The sequence below is a fragment of the Sapajus apella genome, unplaced genomic scaffold (genome assembly GCF_009761245.1).
Source record: "Sapajus apella isolate SASKATOON/1434 unplaced genomic scaffold, GSC_monkey_1.0 scaffold111, whole genome shotgun sequence".
Classification (NCBI taxonomy): Eukaryota; Metazoa; Chordata; class Mammalia; order Primates; family Cebidae; genus Sapajus; species Sapajus apella.
In genome coordinates this window covers 1,779,426-1,796,540 of record NW_022437051.1, presented here as the reverse complement: position 1 = coordinate 1,796,540, position 17,115 = coordinate 1,779,426, and the positions used below count along the sequence as shown (strand labels likewise).

At 39.7% G+C, this 17,115-nt stretch overlaps 1 protein-coding gene across 34 annotated transcripts in view; it reads left to right on the top strand.

The window, feature by feature from the left end:
• CREM (cAMP responsive element modulator) overlaps window positions 1-16,051 on the top strand; it is an 82,570-nt gene extending 66,519 nt beyond the window's left edge. For 18 of the 34 annotated variants that reach the window (XM_032259748.1, XM_032259742.1, XM_032259759.1 and 15 more), the window contains 2 exons: window positions 10,978-11,134; window positions 14,825-16,051. In XM_032259748.1, the coding sequence (XP_032115639.1) occupies window positions 10,978-11,134; window positions 14,825-14,969 (302 nt within the window). In that variant the 3' untranslated portion in view covers window positions 14,970-16,051. Of the gene's footprint in view, window positions 1-303; window positions 669-5,202; window positions 5,239-10,977; window positions 11,135-14,824 lie in introns of those variants that run through there. The other 16 variants (XM_032259771.1, XM_032259760.1, XM_032259752.1 and 13 more) reach the window with 7 other exon arrangements.
• The last annotated feature ends 1,064 nt before the right edge of the window (window positions 16,052-17,115 follow it).

Here is a 17,115-nt window from a genome sequence, read left to right as displayed (position 1 = left end):
CCCTCCCCTCCTGCCCTCCCTCTCTCTCTGTCTCTCTTTCATGTGCATACCATTCCGCCCTACTAAAATAAGCTATTACTTCATCTGCAACCTGTTGCAGATTTAACCTAGCTGCAGGTTAAACATACAGTATACACGGTTCACATTCTGATTTCATTACCGTGGACAAATGCAGCTCCAAACAAAATAGGAAAAACCCGCGTGCTGTGGATGTTTGTGTGCCTACTTGTTTCTTTCCTCCTGTATTTAAAATGGTCTGTTCCTCAGCTAATTGAGTTCAAAGGGCTGATGTCATTACATTTCCTGGAATCGTGTTTCAGCAGGGGAAGTGGAAAAGTTAAACTCCAAGCGAGCTGCACATTGACGTCAGCTCCGAGTCATGTTGTGATTTAGTCAGTTCCTTTCTGCTTTGTCAAGTGCTGCTGACAGATTTGGAGTTAACTAGCTCACCACTGCCTCTACCTCCAAGCTCCCTCTTAGACTGAATAGCTTTTCTTGTTAGCCTTACTTTAACATTTCTTTTGCGGTGGGTATCTGCTTGAAGAGGGGGACACTTCACGAAACTGTAATGCATGAACAGAACTCAGGAGTTGTCTGGCCAGCTTAGTGGTAAGATGGAGCCTCCTCCTGAGGCCGTCCCTGCACGTGCCTGGTGAGAAATGGACTATGTATGTATAGGCTGTGGGTTCTTTACTCTAACTCCATCTATAGGAACTTGCGATTCAGCGCGCCCTCTAGTGTTCATTCAGGGAAGTGCTGGTCTTGTTCTCCCAGCCTCTGGGATTTAAATTTGTAATCGGTAATTTTTCACTCGGTTTGCTTTTCTCGGTAACAGTGATTTTGAAAGACTTAGTTACTAACCTTTGTGTGCTTGCAACGTTGTTTATTCAGTGGTCTTGTTTGTAACCCAATACTGAATTTGCAGTTGAATTAAGAAAGAGTGGGTGGTTTTAACGGCTTTACTACAATTTAGCTCTTCACAGTTAGTGGTCTCAGCCCTGTTTCTGCGTAGGAACACTGGATTGTCTTGAGCAAGGAAAACCTATATTACATTGTTTTTAAGACTGTGTTATTTTTTCCCCAAAGAAGTTTTGTGAAGTTCTAGACATTCAATAGATTGCAGAACTCAAATGATGAATTTCTGATAAAATATAGATTAACTTAAAATTATCTCAAACACTGCATGTCATATGATTCTTAGAACCAAAAGGCATTTTTTTACATAAATTCATTTTCTAAAAATTATTGGTTTATATCTTTCTTTACCAAGCCTTTCATTCCTATTCCCTCTTTGGCTTGCCTAAGCATAAGACTCAACAAAAGATAAATAAAATGCTGTGAAAAGACTGTATATTTTTAACTACTACATATAAATAAGTGAACATTTTTCACATTTGTTTTTACAGAATGAACATAACATCCTTGAAGAGTCTTGTTCACAGGTCTACCAGTAATGCTACCCATGATTTATTTTCCCTTGTCAATTTAAACTTGTAAAAATGCTGAAACTTTGATTTAATTTTACTTTATTTTTTAAAGCCAGAAGAGCACAGGGTTAAGGAACTTTTTTGAATGTGCAGTAGAGTAGACTTAGGAACCAGACCTCTGGGCTTTCGGTTCTGGGGTAACCCTGTGGGATCGGCAGACCAAGTAGATGGATCTAGGTTAGTGGCTTGCAAACTTTTCAACCATGACCCACATTACATCATGACATAGTGGACTCGTGTGTGTGTGTACCCTACATTTATATAAAAACAAGTTTCAGATATAACTCTTATCCTTATGTGATGTACCCATAATTCCTTTTCTGTCCTTTTTTTAAAAAATGCTATCCTTGACCCATGAAATTTCCTTTATGACCCATTAATGGTCTACAGCTTACAGTTTGAAAAACTCTGATCTAGATTGAAATCAGGCTCCTAGCACTAATGGCTGGTCTGGAAAAGATTTTAGCAGCATTTACTTAGAGGATCATGAAGTGAAATATAAAAAGTAAATGACTGGCCAGCCATGGTGACTCACGCCTGTAATCCCCGCACTTTGGGAGGCCGAGGCAGGTGGATCACGAGGTCAGAAGTTTGAGACCAGCCTGACCAACATGGTGAAACCCCATCTCTACTAAAAATACAAAAATTAGCCAGGCGTTGTGGCACACGCCTGTAATCCCAGCTACTCAGGAGGCTGAGGCAAGAGAATCGCTTGAACCTAGGAGGTGGAGGTTGCAGTGAGTCGAGATCATGCCACTGGACTCCAGGCTGGGTGACAGAGCGAGACTCCATCTCAAAGAAAAAGTAGATGATTATAGTTTATGAAATTATATTATTGATTTTGTGGGGCATAATTTACTAATTTTTATTAGAAATTTAATAAAATTCTATTTTATTAAAAAACATAATTTTTACTAGAAATTGTCTTTTGTATTATTCATAAGCTGATTCTGTTAGGAGCATAATTTCGTATCTTTTAGATTCTGAATCTGAAGTTGTATTCCGGCTGGATTTCTGAATTGTTAAAAACGAACTTTCCAACAAATTTGGAAAACTAGTATCTTAGTATTTGATGCATGAGAATAAGGATATATATCATCTTTGTGAAAGGAGGCTATTAGCAATGATTTTTGCTTAGAAATTTTTACATAAAAGAATAATTTCATTTAGGTTGTAACACCTTCTTGAAGTTGGTAGCTGAACAAGTTATAATCATTTTGGAAGTGAAAATAACAAGTCTTTTGTCTACCTTAAGATTCAGTAAACCAAATCTGCAGGTGAAATTGGAAATTATTCTTTTTTTTTTTTTTTTTTTTTTAAGACGGAGTTTCACTCATGTTACCCAGGCTGGAGTGCCATGGCGCGATCTCGGCTCACCGCAACCTCCGCCTCCTGGGTTCAGGCAATTCTCCTGCCTCAGCCTCCTCAGTAGCTGGGATTACAGGCACGTGCCACCATGCCCAGCTGATTTTTTGTAGTTTTAGTAGAGACGGGGTTTCACCATGTTGACCAGGATGGTCTCGATCTCTTGACCTCATGATCCACCCGCCTCGGCCTCCCAAAGTACTGGGATTACAGGCTTGAGCCACCACGCCCGGCCTGGAAATTATTCTTACACTGTTTTCCTACAATCTTTGAAAAATGTATACTGAAATGTAATTTGAGATATTTGTTTTACTTTGCTGTGTTTTATTTGCCTATATGAATATATTAGGCAAATATATTCATTTATATGCTAACAAAATAATTATACTTTGCATTTATATAAACTTTCAAATAAAAAATCACTTAATGTTACAAATAAACATGAATACAAACTGTAGAAAGTGCCGTCAAAGAAACTATCTGATTGTGAGTGACACAGAAGCAGGTAAAGGGATCAAGTAGGCCTTACTAGGAAACGTGCTTAAATGCTAAAAAAGGCAGTTTACAGGCATTCTCACTGACACACATCCATCTACACCCAGGTCGGACGGGGTAAATGACTTCCAAGTTTACAGAGCTAGCAAGTAGTGAGCCCATTCGAGTCTTTGGAACCCTCGGGTTCTGTTCATAGCGCATTATGTGACTCCTCAGAACTCCTGACACTGACACACGAATACAGTGTCCTGCTTATAAAACATATAAAATGAGGTTAGCATCATTTTAAGTCATTAAAATGGAATTTTTTTTTCAGACAGAGTTTCGCTCTTGTTCCCCAGGCTGGAGTGCAGTGGCACGATCTTGGCTCACTGCAACCTCTGCCTCCCGCATTCAAGCGATTCTCCTACCTCAGCCTCCCAAGTAGCTGGGATTACAAGCACTCACCACCACACTCGGCTAATTTTGTATTTTTAGTAGAGACGGGGTTTCACCATGTTGGTCAGGCTGGTCTTGAACTCCTGACCTCAATCTGCCTGCCTCAGCCTCCCAAAAGTGCTGGATTACTGGTGTGAACCACCACGCCCAACCTACAATTGAATTTTTTATAGATTATTATTACTCTCATAGGACAGGAGAGCATATATTTGCTATTATATAGAACCCTAAATTTTGGTGTTCCTAATTTCCCATCTTTTATATAGACTGACTCGTGGATTTGCACATGCTAAACAACTTTAAAAGGTCCCTTCTATGTAACTTACTTAGCTGGATTGTGGTAATAGTTTCATAATGTACACATATGTGAAAGCATCACATTGTACTGAGTATATACAGCTTTCTCAATTATACCTCAATAAAGCTGAAAAGATTTTGGTGGGTCTGTTCTATGTGGTCTTTGTGTCACAGTGATTGTAGCAAATTTGAAAGTGATCAGTGTTAAATAGCACTGATCCTACTTTCATGTAGGATCTAATTTTCGCGGAGAAGGGAACGTTTTTGGTAGGTGAGACACCAGGCGTAGAGATGGAGGATCTAGGTAGGAGGAGCAGGTGGCGGTACAGAGGAAGAGAAACACACCAGTGATGGTGATGTCAGCAGTCACCCGAGTTAGGGACAGAAGCCCGCTACTTAGACGTGTGACGTCTAACTTAACCTCTGCTGCTTACTTAAAGGTGTATTTAGGATTCGTGCAGCACTGTGAAATGGCATACGAAAGCAGGAACTCTCCATGTAAAAACGTTTCTTTAAATTCAGCCTGTGTGCTCAGGACTACAGATATCTTAATAAATAACCAGTTGAATAAAATCAGCATCATTTGGGGTGTTGAGAAGTCGTTTAACTGTGGAAGTTACCAGCCTAGGTACTTGGCTGGGTTTCTTGTTTGTGTCTTTGTTTCCTACTCTGACTTGTGGGTATTTTTCAGTTTTCTTCTAACCAGTCTGACAAGAGTATATCTTTGGCCGTTGGAGGTTCTGTTATAAATGATTGCATACATTGAAAAAGACATCTTACATTATCTTTAATAATGTATTCTTTAAAGGAATATAACAACATATAAAAGTTTTTAATAGATTTTTTTAACAAAATAATAAGAGCCATACCTTTTGATTCTTTGGGTTTGTTAGAAGGGAAATTCCAGGGGGGAATATATTTATGGATGTTATATGCCTTTTAACTAATACTCAGTGTAAGCATAATTTGGAACGTTGTCTTTCAGAACTTAAGGAGGGGAAGAGGAAGGGAAGTAACATTTGCAGAGTGCCTGCCGTATGCCAGGTGCTGTGCTAGACACTTTGACATACATTACAGGGTTTATTGTGGGTATTAAATGAGATACTGTATCATTTTACAGATGAGGAAACTGAACTTGCCCCAAGTCACATGGCTGGTAAGTGGCAGAGCTGGACTAGAACCCAGACTCCAAACCCCATGCTTTTTCTGCTGTACCGTGTTTAAAGCTTGCAAAGAGAGGTATGAAGTTAATGACCAAAATTGAGAGTTCTAGGAATTTTCTTTTCCCATGAAATATTTGATACTGAACCTAAAAAGAAAATGCTTTGATGTCAGGAGCTAGATGGAAACATATAATGAGAATGGCTTTGCCTTTAAAATGCTATGTTAGACTTATCTAAAGCTCATCTAAGGAAGATTTAAGAAATAATGCCTTTATCAAGAAAGGGCACTTTGAAGAGACATATCGCATCTTGTAGGGCTTTCCATCTTAAAGGTAAAGGTTTAGCTGCTATACTGTAAGTTGTAAGAAAGACTGCTTATTTTAAACATTCCAAATGATATCAGCCTTGTGCAGAACCCTCGGAAGTTCAAATGTTACTTCCTACAGCACACATAAACTCGTGAAGCACCCGTTACATGCCAAGTACTGTGCTAGATTCTGGGGTAAAAAATATACTAACCCTGATGTGTCCTAAAGTTTCTGCTTTCCTGAGAATGAAGTTAGTGTGCAAACATCTTACAATCTTTTTTCAGCCACGATTTTTAATTCCCCACTGATAACCCATATATATTCAGAATATGAAAATTCTAGAATAAAAAGTAATTGGACACCTTCAGTAGTTAAATGGGACAGGAACTGGCCTTTATAAGAGTACAGGAATAGCAGTGTGTCATCAGAGAATACAAGATTTTTAGAACTGTGATCCTTGGCATATTATCTACTTTACATTTCCATGGAATTCATAATATTGGAAATTTAAAGCTGACTAAGATACATACTTTTTTTATAACTTGTTTTTTTGTTTGTTTTGTTTTGAGATGGAGTCTCTCTCCGTCACCCAGGCTGGAGTGCAGTGGTGGGATCTTGGCTCGCTGCAACCTCTGCCTCCTGGGTTCAAAGTATTCCGCTGCCTCAGCCTCCCGAGTAGCTGGGACTACAGACATGCACCACCATGCCCAGCTAATTTTTTTGTGTGTTTTTAGTAGAGACGGGGTTTCATGATGTTGGCTAGGCTGGTCTCAAACCTCTGACCTCAGGTGATCCACCCGCCTCGGCCTCCCAAAGTGCTGGGATTACAGGTGTGAGCCGCCGCACCCGGCCTATAACTTGTTTTAAAAATAAAACTTTGCGACATTTAGATTTTCTCAAAATAAGAGATTATCTTTGTATCTTTATTTTTTTAAGAGACAGCATCATACTATGTTGCCCAGGCTGGACTTGAACTCCTGGGCCCGAGTGAACTCCTGGGCTGCCTCAGCCTCTGAAGAAGCTGGGATTACAGGCATGAGCCACTGTGCATAGCTATCTTTGCCCATATATTTTTAAATGTACTTTGCTAATAAGATTATATTTGAGTATATGGGGTTTGTCCGCTGACCATTAGAAGTATACCACCTTATAGATCCTTTGGGATATAATAGAAATTTAGAAATTCCTACTAATGCCGGGCGCGGTGGCTCAAGCCTGTAATCCCAGCACTTTGGGAGGCCGAGGCGGGTGGATCACGAGGTCAAGAGATCGAGACCATCCTGGTCAACACGGTGAAACCCCGTCTCTACTAAAAATACAAAAACATTAGCTGGGCATGGTGGCGCATGCCTGTAATCCCAGCTACTGAGGAGGTTGAGGCAGGAGAATTGCCCGAACCCAGGAGGCGGAGGTTGCGGTGAGCCGAGATTGCGCCATTGCACTCCAGCCTGGGTAACAAGAGTGAAACTCCGTCTCAACAAAAAAAAAAAAAAAAAAGAAATTCCTACTAATTTATACTAATTCCTGTTTATGGCTTGAATTAATGTGCTGTCATTTTGATTTTATTGAGGGAGATAAAATTAATATATGATACCTCTGAAAAATTACAATAAAACCCAGTCACCAAACATCTCAGAACGAATGCATCTGAATATATCATCCCCTTCCAAGTTGTTTTAAAGTGGTATTTTTTCTGAGCTATTGCTCAAAATGTTTTCAAGAATTCTTATTTTGGAATTGCCATTATTCTTCATGGTGCCAAATTTGGTTCCTTGAGGGTGGTTGTTGCTTCTAGAAACAGTCAAGAGTTGTTTAGAACCATTTCTGATAAATAAATACAAGGCCAATTAATGAACTTCTTCTTTCTTTTCTTTTTCCCCCCCGAGACAGGGTCTTACTCTGCCCCTCAGGCTGGAGTGCAGTAGCATGATCATGGCTCACTGCAGCCTCAACGTCCTGGGCTCACATGATCTTCCCAGCTCAGACACTGGAGCCACAGATGCGCACCACCATACCTGGCTAATTTTTAAATTTATTGTAGAGACCAGGTTTCACCATGTTGCCCAGGCTGGTCTTGAACTCTTGGGCTCAAGTGAACCTCCCACCTTGGCCTTCCAAAATGCTGGAATTACAGGCATGAGCCACCATGTCTGGCCTTGAACTTTATTTTTCATCTGTGACTATTTCCACTCACCCCTTTAAAAAAAAATGTGTTTTTTTTTTTTTTAACAAAACTGGCTTTTGTATATCATGGAAGCATCCTGCTCTAACTTTATGTTACAGAAAAGAGCAAATGTCTACAGAACTAGACTGTAATGAGCCCCTCCCTACCTATTAATTTTATCGCATATCTGTGTGGGCAGTGTTTGGAAAGAATGATCCTAGCATCCATGCTGCCTGCATGTGTCACCCTGGTGTCATGTAAACTTCTCGTCTGTCTCTGGCTATTACAATTTTAGAAGGCCTAGGTGCCTCCAGCTGTTCCATTGTTTCAGCCTTTCTTATACCACAACCTTCTTCCCTGGATATGGGTGAGGAGAAGAGAGGAGAGCTATGTTATTCTCTGCTCCACTCCATCTACTCCGACAATACGATGAAGAAGATATTTTAAATAGTCTCTTAAGTTAGTTTATAACAGGCTTAACATGACCTCCTTAACTCTCTCAAAGCTACACAGTTTTGTACGAGTCATATGGAAGTTGTCTGTGTATACATTATTTTGGATAGTCACAAAAATAGGACTTTTCCCAAGTTTATTCATATGCTGATGACTAATCACAATGATTACCTATCACCAATGTTTTAAAATTACATGTAGAAGGAAAAGACAGCACAACCTTATAAATATTTTTATTCTTCAAAAATCTTTAAGTGAGCTTCTTTGAAAGCCATGTTTTTTGTTTTGTTTTGTCTTAAGACAGAGTTTCACTCTTGTTGCCCAGGCTGGAGTGCAGTGGCGCGATCTTGGCTCACCGCAACCTCTACCTCCCGGGTTCAAGCAATTCTCCTGCCTCAGCCTCCCAAGTAGCTGGGATTACAGGCATGTGCCACCACGCCTGGCTAATTTTGTATTTTTAGTAGAGATGGGGTTTTCTCTGTGTTGGTCAGGCTGATCTCAAACTCCTGACCTCAGGTGATCTGCCCAACTTGGCCTCCCAAAGTGCTGGGATTACAGGCGTGAGCCACTGCGCCCGGCGAAAGCCATGTTTTTGTTGTATTCTTTCACCTAATTCTCAAGCCTTAGGGAAAAATTCTGGCATATACCCAAATAGAAGCACATAGATCAGTTAATCTTTGTTTAACTTTTTAAGACTGCTTGGCCATTTTCAGTGATAATATCCTATTTAGCTAACAAAGTTTTTGTCTCCATGGGTGAAATTTCACTTCTTATTCAATGGGTATGATACATTTTCATGAAATAGAGAAGTGCTGTATTTTCTTTTGATTGGAATTTAGTTCAGACAATATTTATAGGATTTGATAACTTTAAGAAATCTTTTTCTTGCACTTAGCTTTGAGAGAGTATGTATTTTGTAATGTCTCATCAGAGTGACAAACTAACTCTCGACCATACGTTCTCAATGTTGAAGCGTTGGTGGGAGAAACGTTTTATCACTCAAAGCCATCTGTCTTTTCTAGGAAGCTATGTTTCTTGCTGTAGATAGGCAAATTTTGAATATAAATTAAGAAACTTTGAGAGCTTACTTTTAGTATTCGACCTGAACACTAAGTAAATATTAAATGCTGTCTTTTAACTGTATGATAATACTATGCTTAGACAATATTTTTAAATGAATATTTACAGAAGTATTATTTTGCTAGGAAACCTAAGAAAGACAAAAATTATCTTTCCCCAGAGAAACTAGGTTTAAGCAGAGCTTTGCTGGGTGGTGGTGGTTGTTTGTTTGTTTCTTTACTGAAACTGCAGTGAGCTCAATTCCTTCCAGTGCTTCAATCATTTTCTAGTAACGAGAATTGCACTTAAAGACATTCAGTGACTGTTTCAGGCGTGATATGGGGTATAGGAAAATCTCTAAACTGAAACATTCAGAGGATGGAGCTCTTCTGCTTACTGGAAATTTTTGCAGTACTGTGCTGCCGTCAGCTCCTGCTGGCTTGCTAGAGCCTGTTAAATTTTCAGGCTGGGTATGGTGGCTCATGCCTGGAATCCCAACACTTTGGGATGCTGAGGCAGGTGGATTACTTGAGGTCAGGAGTTCGAGACCAGCCTGGCCACCATAGCGAAACCCCATGTCTGCTAAAAATATAAATAACCAGGCATGGTGGTGCATGCCCGTAATCTCAGCTACTTGGGAGGCTGAGGTACAAGAATCGCTTGAACTGGGGAGGCGGAAGTTACAGTGAGCCGAGATTGCGGCACTGCACTCCAGCCTGGGGCTACTGAGTAAGATTCTGCCTAAAAAAAAAAATTCAGTATCTTTGTGAGCTGGTTGTAAAACAGCTATTATTAAAAATTGTGAGGCCGGGTGCAGTGGCTCAAGGCTGCAATCCCAGCACTTTGGGAGGCCGAGGCAGGTGGATCACGAGGTCAAGAGATCGAGACCATCGTGGTCAACATGGTGAAACCCCGTCTCTACTAAAAATACAAAAAAACATTAGCTGGGCCTGGTGGCGCGTGCCTGTAATCCCAGCTACTCAGGAGGCTGAGGCAGGAGAATTGCCTGAACCCAGGAGGCAGAGGTTGCGGTGAGCCGAGATCGCGCCATTGCACTCCAGCCTGGGTAACAAGAGTGAAACTCCGTCTCAAAAAAAAAAAAAATTGTGTGTGTGTATATATGTGTGTATATATATATACATGCATCTATGTATATACATATGCATATATACACATACATACACAATATATTTACACATTAAAAACATTCGTACTCAAAACTCAGAATGTCCAAGTATTCTGTGCTCTGTGGGTACTAGCATCTGTTCTGTCTGTATGCTGCGTGTCTCTTTTCAACTCTGTGCTCAGTGAAGTCACGTTGGTCGCTTGAAACTGGCCATAGTGGAAGTATTTACATCATGAGAATTATCAAGCACTACACATCAGGGCTTTTTAATTGTTTTTCCCTGAGGACTGTAGATATTTATCAGCACACCACTGATTTTAGGCTAAATGAGCTATCTATGGAAAAGGCAGTGAGTGAGCTTTTGCCTTTGATAAAAACCTGTCTAAAATGCATTAGGACACTTTTCTACCTTAAATGTTTAGAGCATGCCGAATACCTTGTTCTAAGTGCTGAGGAAGATCTTTAATACTTGAGATTGCTATAATGCTCAGAATAATTATCATAAACATTACAAGATTACCTCTTACGGCATGTCAAAAGTGTACCATTTCCAAGTCGGTTTTATGTAAGATGGCAAATTATGAATTCTTTATGTAAGCTTGAATATTTTGTTTTACTGCAGCTGCCACTGGTGACATGCCGACTTACCAGATCCGAGCTCCTACTACTGGTTTGCCACAGGGAGTGGTGATGGCCGCATCGCCTGGAAGTTTGCACAGTCCCCAGCAGCTGGCAGAAGAAGCAACACGCAAACGAGAGCTGAGGCTAATGAAGAACAGGTGAGACGTTTCACAGGCAATTGGTAACTTCTAGGACACTTTTTAAAAATGAGTTTTCATAAACTGTAAATGTTGATAAAAAGTGTTTCTCCTTTGTTTCTCACATAACATGTGGCATTTCATGTAGGTTTGTGCTCTGTATGTGTGTGTTATTAGACAGTCTTCTAGTCCGAGTTCCTGGCCATGCAACAATTTCATCAGCAGAAGTTACATCCCTATGTTGTAAGGGTAATAGTCAAAAGATACAGTAAGTTTTTAAATTAATGATGAAAGGACTTCATTATAAAGGGCTATTTTGTATTTTGTATTTACTTTGTGAAATAGGTGATGAATATAATTTTTTAGCTTCTCTATGAGCAAAATAAATTTAAGTGTAAGTTAAGCGTTTGTTTTCTACATTTTCCACATGTAGTTTCCTTTTATCTATTTTGTAACTTTTTCCCTCTATTACACTGCAATACGTATTTAATCTGATAAATTCTAGTCACGTGCAAATATAAAATAACAAAAAGAATTAAAATCACCCATGTCTCTAACCACATAACGACACCTCCTGTTATAAGTACTTCCAGTCTGCTCTCACTTTTTCTTGCTCCGTGTCTCTGTAATTTTATTTTTTAAACAACATAGTAGAAAATGCTATTTTCCAAACTTTAAAAAAAATTTAAACAGAAATACAATTTTATTTTATCTAACTTGTATATTATTTCTTGGTTTAGTTTTTTATCATGGATTATGGTGCCAATTAATCTTTTCAAAAGGAACAGAATTGTCTTGGAGTTTCCCAGTAGCCTTGTCACCTTATCCCTGAGTGTCAAATAATGTCCTCACTGTGTGCAGCCAGGACAGAGACTCGGCAGTGTCATCGAGGGCCCCCGCTCCCTGCCGCGTCATTTCAGCATGTGCCATTCATTCTTATGATCACAGCCCGGCGGCTGAACCTCCAGGCACCGCCTCAGACAGGAAGAAGGAGGAAGGGCGAGAGCCAAAACTGGGGCTGGTTGAGGTCTAGTCCAACTGCACACCTTTCCTGGAAGACCCAGCAACTTTCACCTACATGTCATTGGTTAGAAATAGGTCTTTAGTCCCTAGCTGTAAAGGATTCTGAGAAAGGTTCAGAGCAGGACAAGAGAAAAGCAGATGATACATGGCTGTTAGGTTGCTCATTACCTGTTTAGCAGGTTTTACATGCTTTATTTCTACTGTGTCTTTAATGTTCACGTGAGTGTAGGTCATTATTATTCCCAGTTTACTCAGGAGGACCAGAGGTTCAGGGAGGTTAAGGAATACGTTAGTCAAGATCACGTGGCCCAAACTGGGCAGAACCAGGATGGGCAACCAGGCAGTCTTTATTCCAGAGACTGTCCTCTATACTAGCATCTGGCACCTTGAAAATACCCTGTTATAACCTGCAGATTTCACTTCATGGGAAAGTATGTAGGCTTTAGTAATTCACAGAAAGATCTGTTACGTATTCTCTTTTTATTCTTTGGTTGGCATCATTTTTTTTTTAATTGCTAACACGTTTATTCATGAATGAAGCCAAGAAGAGTTTATAAATGCATTTTAATACCTTGCTGATAAAATAGTAACATTCCATCTTTGCAATCTGATATGGAATACAGAAAGATACCGGTAAAGGCTTTGATGTGCATATCTATTATAACCAGGTAATCAGAACACACATATATTTCATTATATTGTATTTCACACATCTTTCATTATATTGTATTTCTGCCAATCTAGCAACAGTTTTTATTTCTTTCCATCCTTGTCAGTTTCCTCCTTGCCTTGCATTTCCTCTCTATGCTAAGGATATACCCAGAAACATGCAAGCCTGAAAACTGAGCTCACTATTAATAGAAGAAACAGGTGTTTTCCATGGCTGAGGAGTACTTAGGAATGTACCATCTACTGATATGATTATGAAAAGCTTTGTGCCTGGGACATTTTGACTCTCATAACGTGTGCACGTGCACACACACGCACACACACACACTCAAATGTGAAATATGAAGTATGGATATTTATAATAACTTGGTAAATAAAATTTTAAAGATTAAATACCCACAGCACTGCTATTAGGTCTTTAAGTTTTTCATTGAATGGTAACCTGTTTTGTAAAATGACTATCTTCCTTCTAGGTCTAGAATTTAATATAGTTTAACCATGAAAACCTTGGTATTCATAAATGAATTTCAGTTTCTTTGTGGAAAAGAGTTGAATTATGTTTCCAAAGTGGCAAATGTGTGTGTGGATTTATTCTTAACTTTTCCATGTGCATCATTTAAATTAAATTAGTCACTATAACATTCAATTCTATATTTTTAATTTTTTTGTTAACCATCTGAGAAGTCTGAGAACTTTGTGAGTTCACAGGATGAGTCCATTGTTCCTGGCTAGGAAGCAAGGGTTGATCTTTTCCTGCAGTTCATTTGGATTTCAAGGTTCTTCTTTGCTGACTCACGCTTCCACAGTGAAAACACAGATATCCAGTCAGTGGGAGTCAGTTATCTTAAAAAAAAAAAAAATCATGTACGTATCACATGTGGATCAGGATGCTAATCTGCATTACAGAACCTGGTGTTTAGACATTCAGCACTGCTTTTGTTAACATATGTGAATGATGATATCTGTTTCAGTGTAGGCTTTTTTGATATGAAGGGTGATCTACCTGAAAGGCAGTTATTCTAGAACTGAATCCTCCAAAATGAGGCCAAAGGGTATCTTCTATAGAGGAGTTAAGGGAAGTAGTTCCCATCCCTCCCACCCTGAAAGAAAGACAAAGAGAAATGTTGGCTATCTTTATTGTTTTGTGGGGTCACACATGAAAATGACGAACTCAACTCATCTATTTGTGTTGTTGCTTTGGCTACTGGTCTGTTCTTTCAGTTTGGGCTTATAGTGCTTTAAAATTCAATATATTGGATATTAAATGCATGTGATTGGAAAACAGTCTTGAAATGTGCCCCAGAGTAACTCAGTAGCTTCTTTATTATTGTAATTGTGGTGGTCTCACATTCGTGGGTTTAAATTGCCTGGGTTATTGAGTGTTGTCTTTGTAGCCGCCTTGTTCTTGAATTTTCAGAAGCACCGTCCATTCGTTTTGGTTTATAAAAATGCACATCTTTTTTTCATTGTTACGATTTATCCATGCTGTATTTTCTAGCCAATAAACTGTATCTTGGAGTCACGATTGATCTTGTTTTATTGAGATTTGGTCTGAAGACTAAGAATCTCCAGTGTTGACATTTAAGGCTTTTAAGGATTCTTATAATCATTTTAACTTATAATCAAATTAACTCATTATGTTGGAATATGTGCCTTTTGGCAGACAAAAATAAGATAATTGAAAGGGTCTATAAGTGTTTTTGTAGAAATTCCATTCGGGGATGTGGTCCCATTGTAGTTTACTGAAAACAGTTCTGATTGTTGTTACCAGTGGAATGTGTGCCCTAAGAAAACACCATTTGTGATGAACGCTGGGCGAATTGTGTTCTCAAGTCATTCTTGTTGGCTTACAGTTATCTTACAAAAAAGCACATGTCTGGTTATGTTTGTTACGTGGGTTTGTCCAGTCCTTGCCTAGGATCGGTTGGCTGTTGAGTTCGGGGGGCAGAAGTGCACTGAGCCACTGTGGACTGTGTTGGAAGGCTGTTCCTGTAGTCATTTGCCTTGTGTTGGTTCCAGGGAAGCTGCCCGGGAGTGTCGCAGGAAGAAGAAAGAATATGTCAAATGTCTTGAAAATCGTGTGGCTGTGCTTGAAAACCAAAACAAGACTCTCATTGAGGAACTCAAGGCCCTCAAAGATCTTTATTGCCATAAAGCAGAGTAACTGTCTTTGACTTGGACCTTGTTTACTGTGAACTCTAATCAAGGCAGGACATGCAGCAGTTCTAATGACTGCACTGTGGACGTGTGGAAAGGACCCTTGTGAATCCAGTTTGGATTAGTGTTTGAAATTGAATTGAAAATGTTGTTCCCAGATGTGGAATGCAGCCGTGATCACCCTTGCCTACCGAGCTTACTTTGATCTGTTTGTCAGTAGCATGCAAAAAATGCTTTGTTTGCCCTTTGCTTCTGCTTTTTTCAGGGAAGCTGCCAAAGAATGTCGACGTCGAAAGAAAGAATACGTAAAATGTCTGGAGAGCCGAGTCGCAGTGCTGGAAGTCCAGAACAAGAAGCTTATAGAGGAACTTGAAACCTTGAAAGACATTTGTTCTCCCAAAACAGATTAGTAGAAATATTTAACTATGAACTGAGGACAGCATGTACAGTTGCTTTTGAAGGAATACAATATATAGCTGGCAAGAATGGTGGCTTTTTTTTCTTTGTATCATTCATCTTCTTGAATCTCTTGACATTCCTAAAATGCTTCACTGTACGTAGTTAAGTCATAGCTTTAACTTCAAATTTTTTCAAGAGACAAACTGTAAAAAATGTATGTAACAGATTCTTAGAATGCACTATTTGTAAGACTTGTTCCAGTGCCACATACGTGCAGTTCCCATTTTCTGTGTCATGAATAGTGTCCTATGCAATAAAATTATTTGCAGGTCTTTAAATCATTTTAGGAAAGGATGATCAAAAATAATGCATCCAGCAGTACCATAAAAGGAAACCACAAAAAATACCTCAGGAAATAATCGAAAGAAAGTCTATCTAATGACATGCCTATATGAGAAGAATAGTCTAGATACGCATTTATGGCATTTGCAGATTTTTATATTAGTTGCTTTGTAAAAAAAAAAAAAAAAAAAAAAAGATTGTATTCTGTCCTTGAATGCCATAGTCGAAGAGAGTTTTTAATAGAACCATGTTGGTTGCATTTTGTAGTGTTTGGTGCTCATTTAAATATCTGAACATTTACTACAGTTTTTAACTCTATTGTGTAATATAAAAGGTCTTGCAGAAGTTCTTAGTGTTGGTTTAATATTACCTCATGAAAGTGATGACCTATTTTTAATATCTGGAATGAGTCAAGAGCCTGTTGGGATTGCATTGCATCCCTTCAGGGACACAAGGCAGGTTCCACACGGGGTGCCGATCCTTCTGCCGTCTCACGGGGCAGGGGGGATGGCCGCAAAGCTGTGCACCCAGGAGAAAAGAGCGACTGTTAGCGATTCACCTTCGTGATACCTGAGACTTTCTTTCTGTAGGTGGTCTGGAGTGTCTGGCTGGTGGCCCCCTATTTTGCGGTTTCGCAAACAACCACAGGAATTTTAAAAACAAAAATCTCCCTGGATTTTATTTTTTATTTCAAAATGCCTCAAAGTCCACATTAGATCAGATAACCTGCTGTCAGCACATTCAGCTGAGGTTCATTACAATCAAGACCGCGATGTGATCTACGTTCCATCTTGTTTTTCTAATAAGAAGCTTCAGGGAACAAGCCCAAAGCCCTCACCACAGGATGCTCTGTCGCCTCTCACTCGCCGACATGTCTCAACTGTCTGCGGCATGCTGGACTCTGCTGTATTTCCTACTGTGTTTAAGGATGTCCCCACCCAAACCCCAGTTTCAAGAGCCTATCTGGTCAGTGTGTGGTGAGAGAGAAAAATGGGAGCTGGTTTGTGGCACATCCAGCCACCGCTTCCCCCGTTCCGTTGGAATTCTGTCCCTTATCTGTCATTCCCAGCAAGAAGGGCATGTCATTGTTGGCTTTCTTTAAAAATTCTTATTCTTCCTTCAGAGTTGGAGCTCTGAATTTCCTTTTTTTTTTTTAGACAGAGTGTCAGTTTCTCGTCCAGGCTGGAGTGCAGTGGTATGATCTCAACTCACTGCACTGCAGCCTCCACCTCCGAGGTTCAAGAGATTTTCCTGCCTCAGCCTGCTGAGTAGCTGGGATTACAGGCGTGTGCCACTACACCCAGCTAATTTTTCTATTTTTAGTAGAGACAAGGTTTCACCATGTTGGCCAGGCTGGGCTCAAACTCCTAGTCTCAAGTGATCCACCCGGCTCGGCCTCCCAAAGTGCTAGG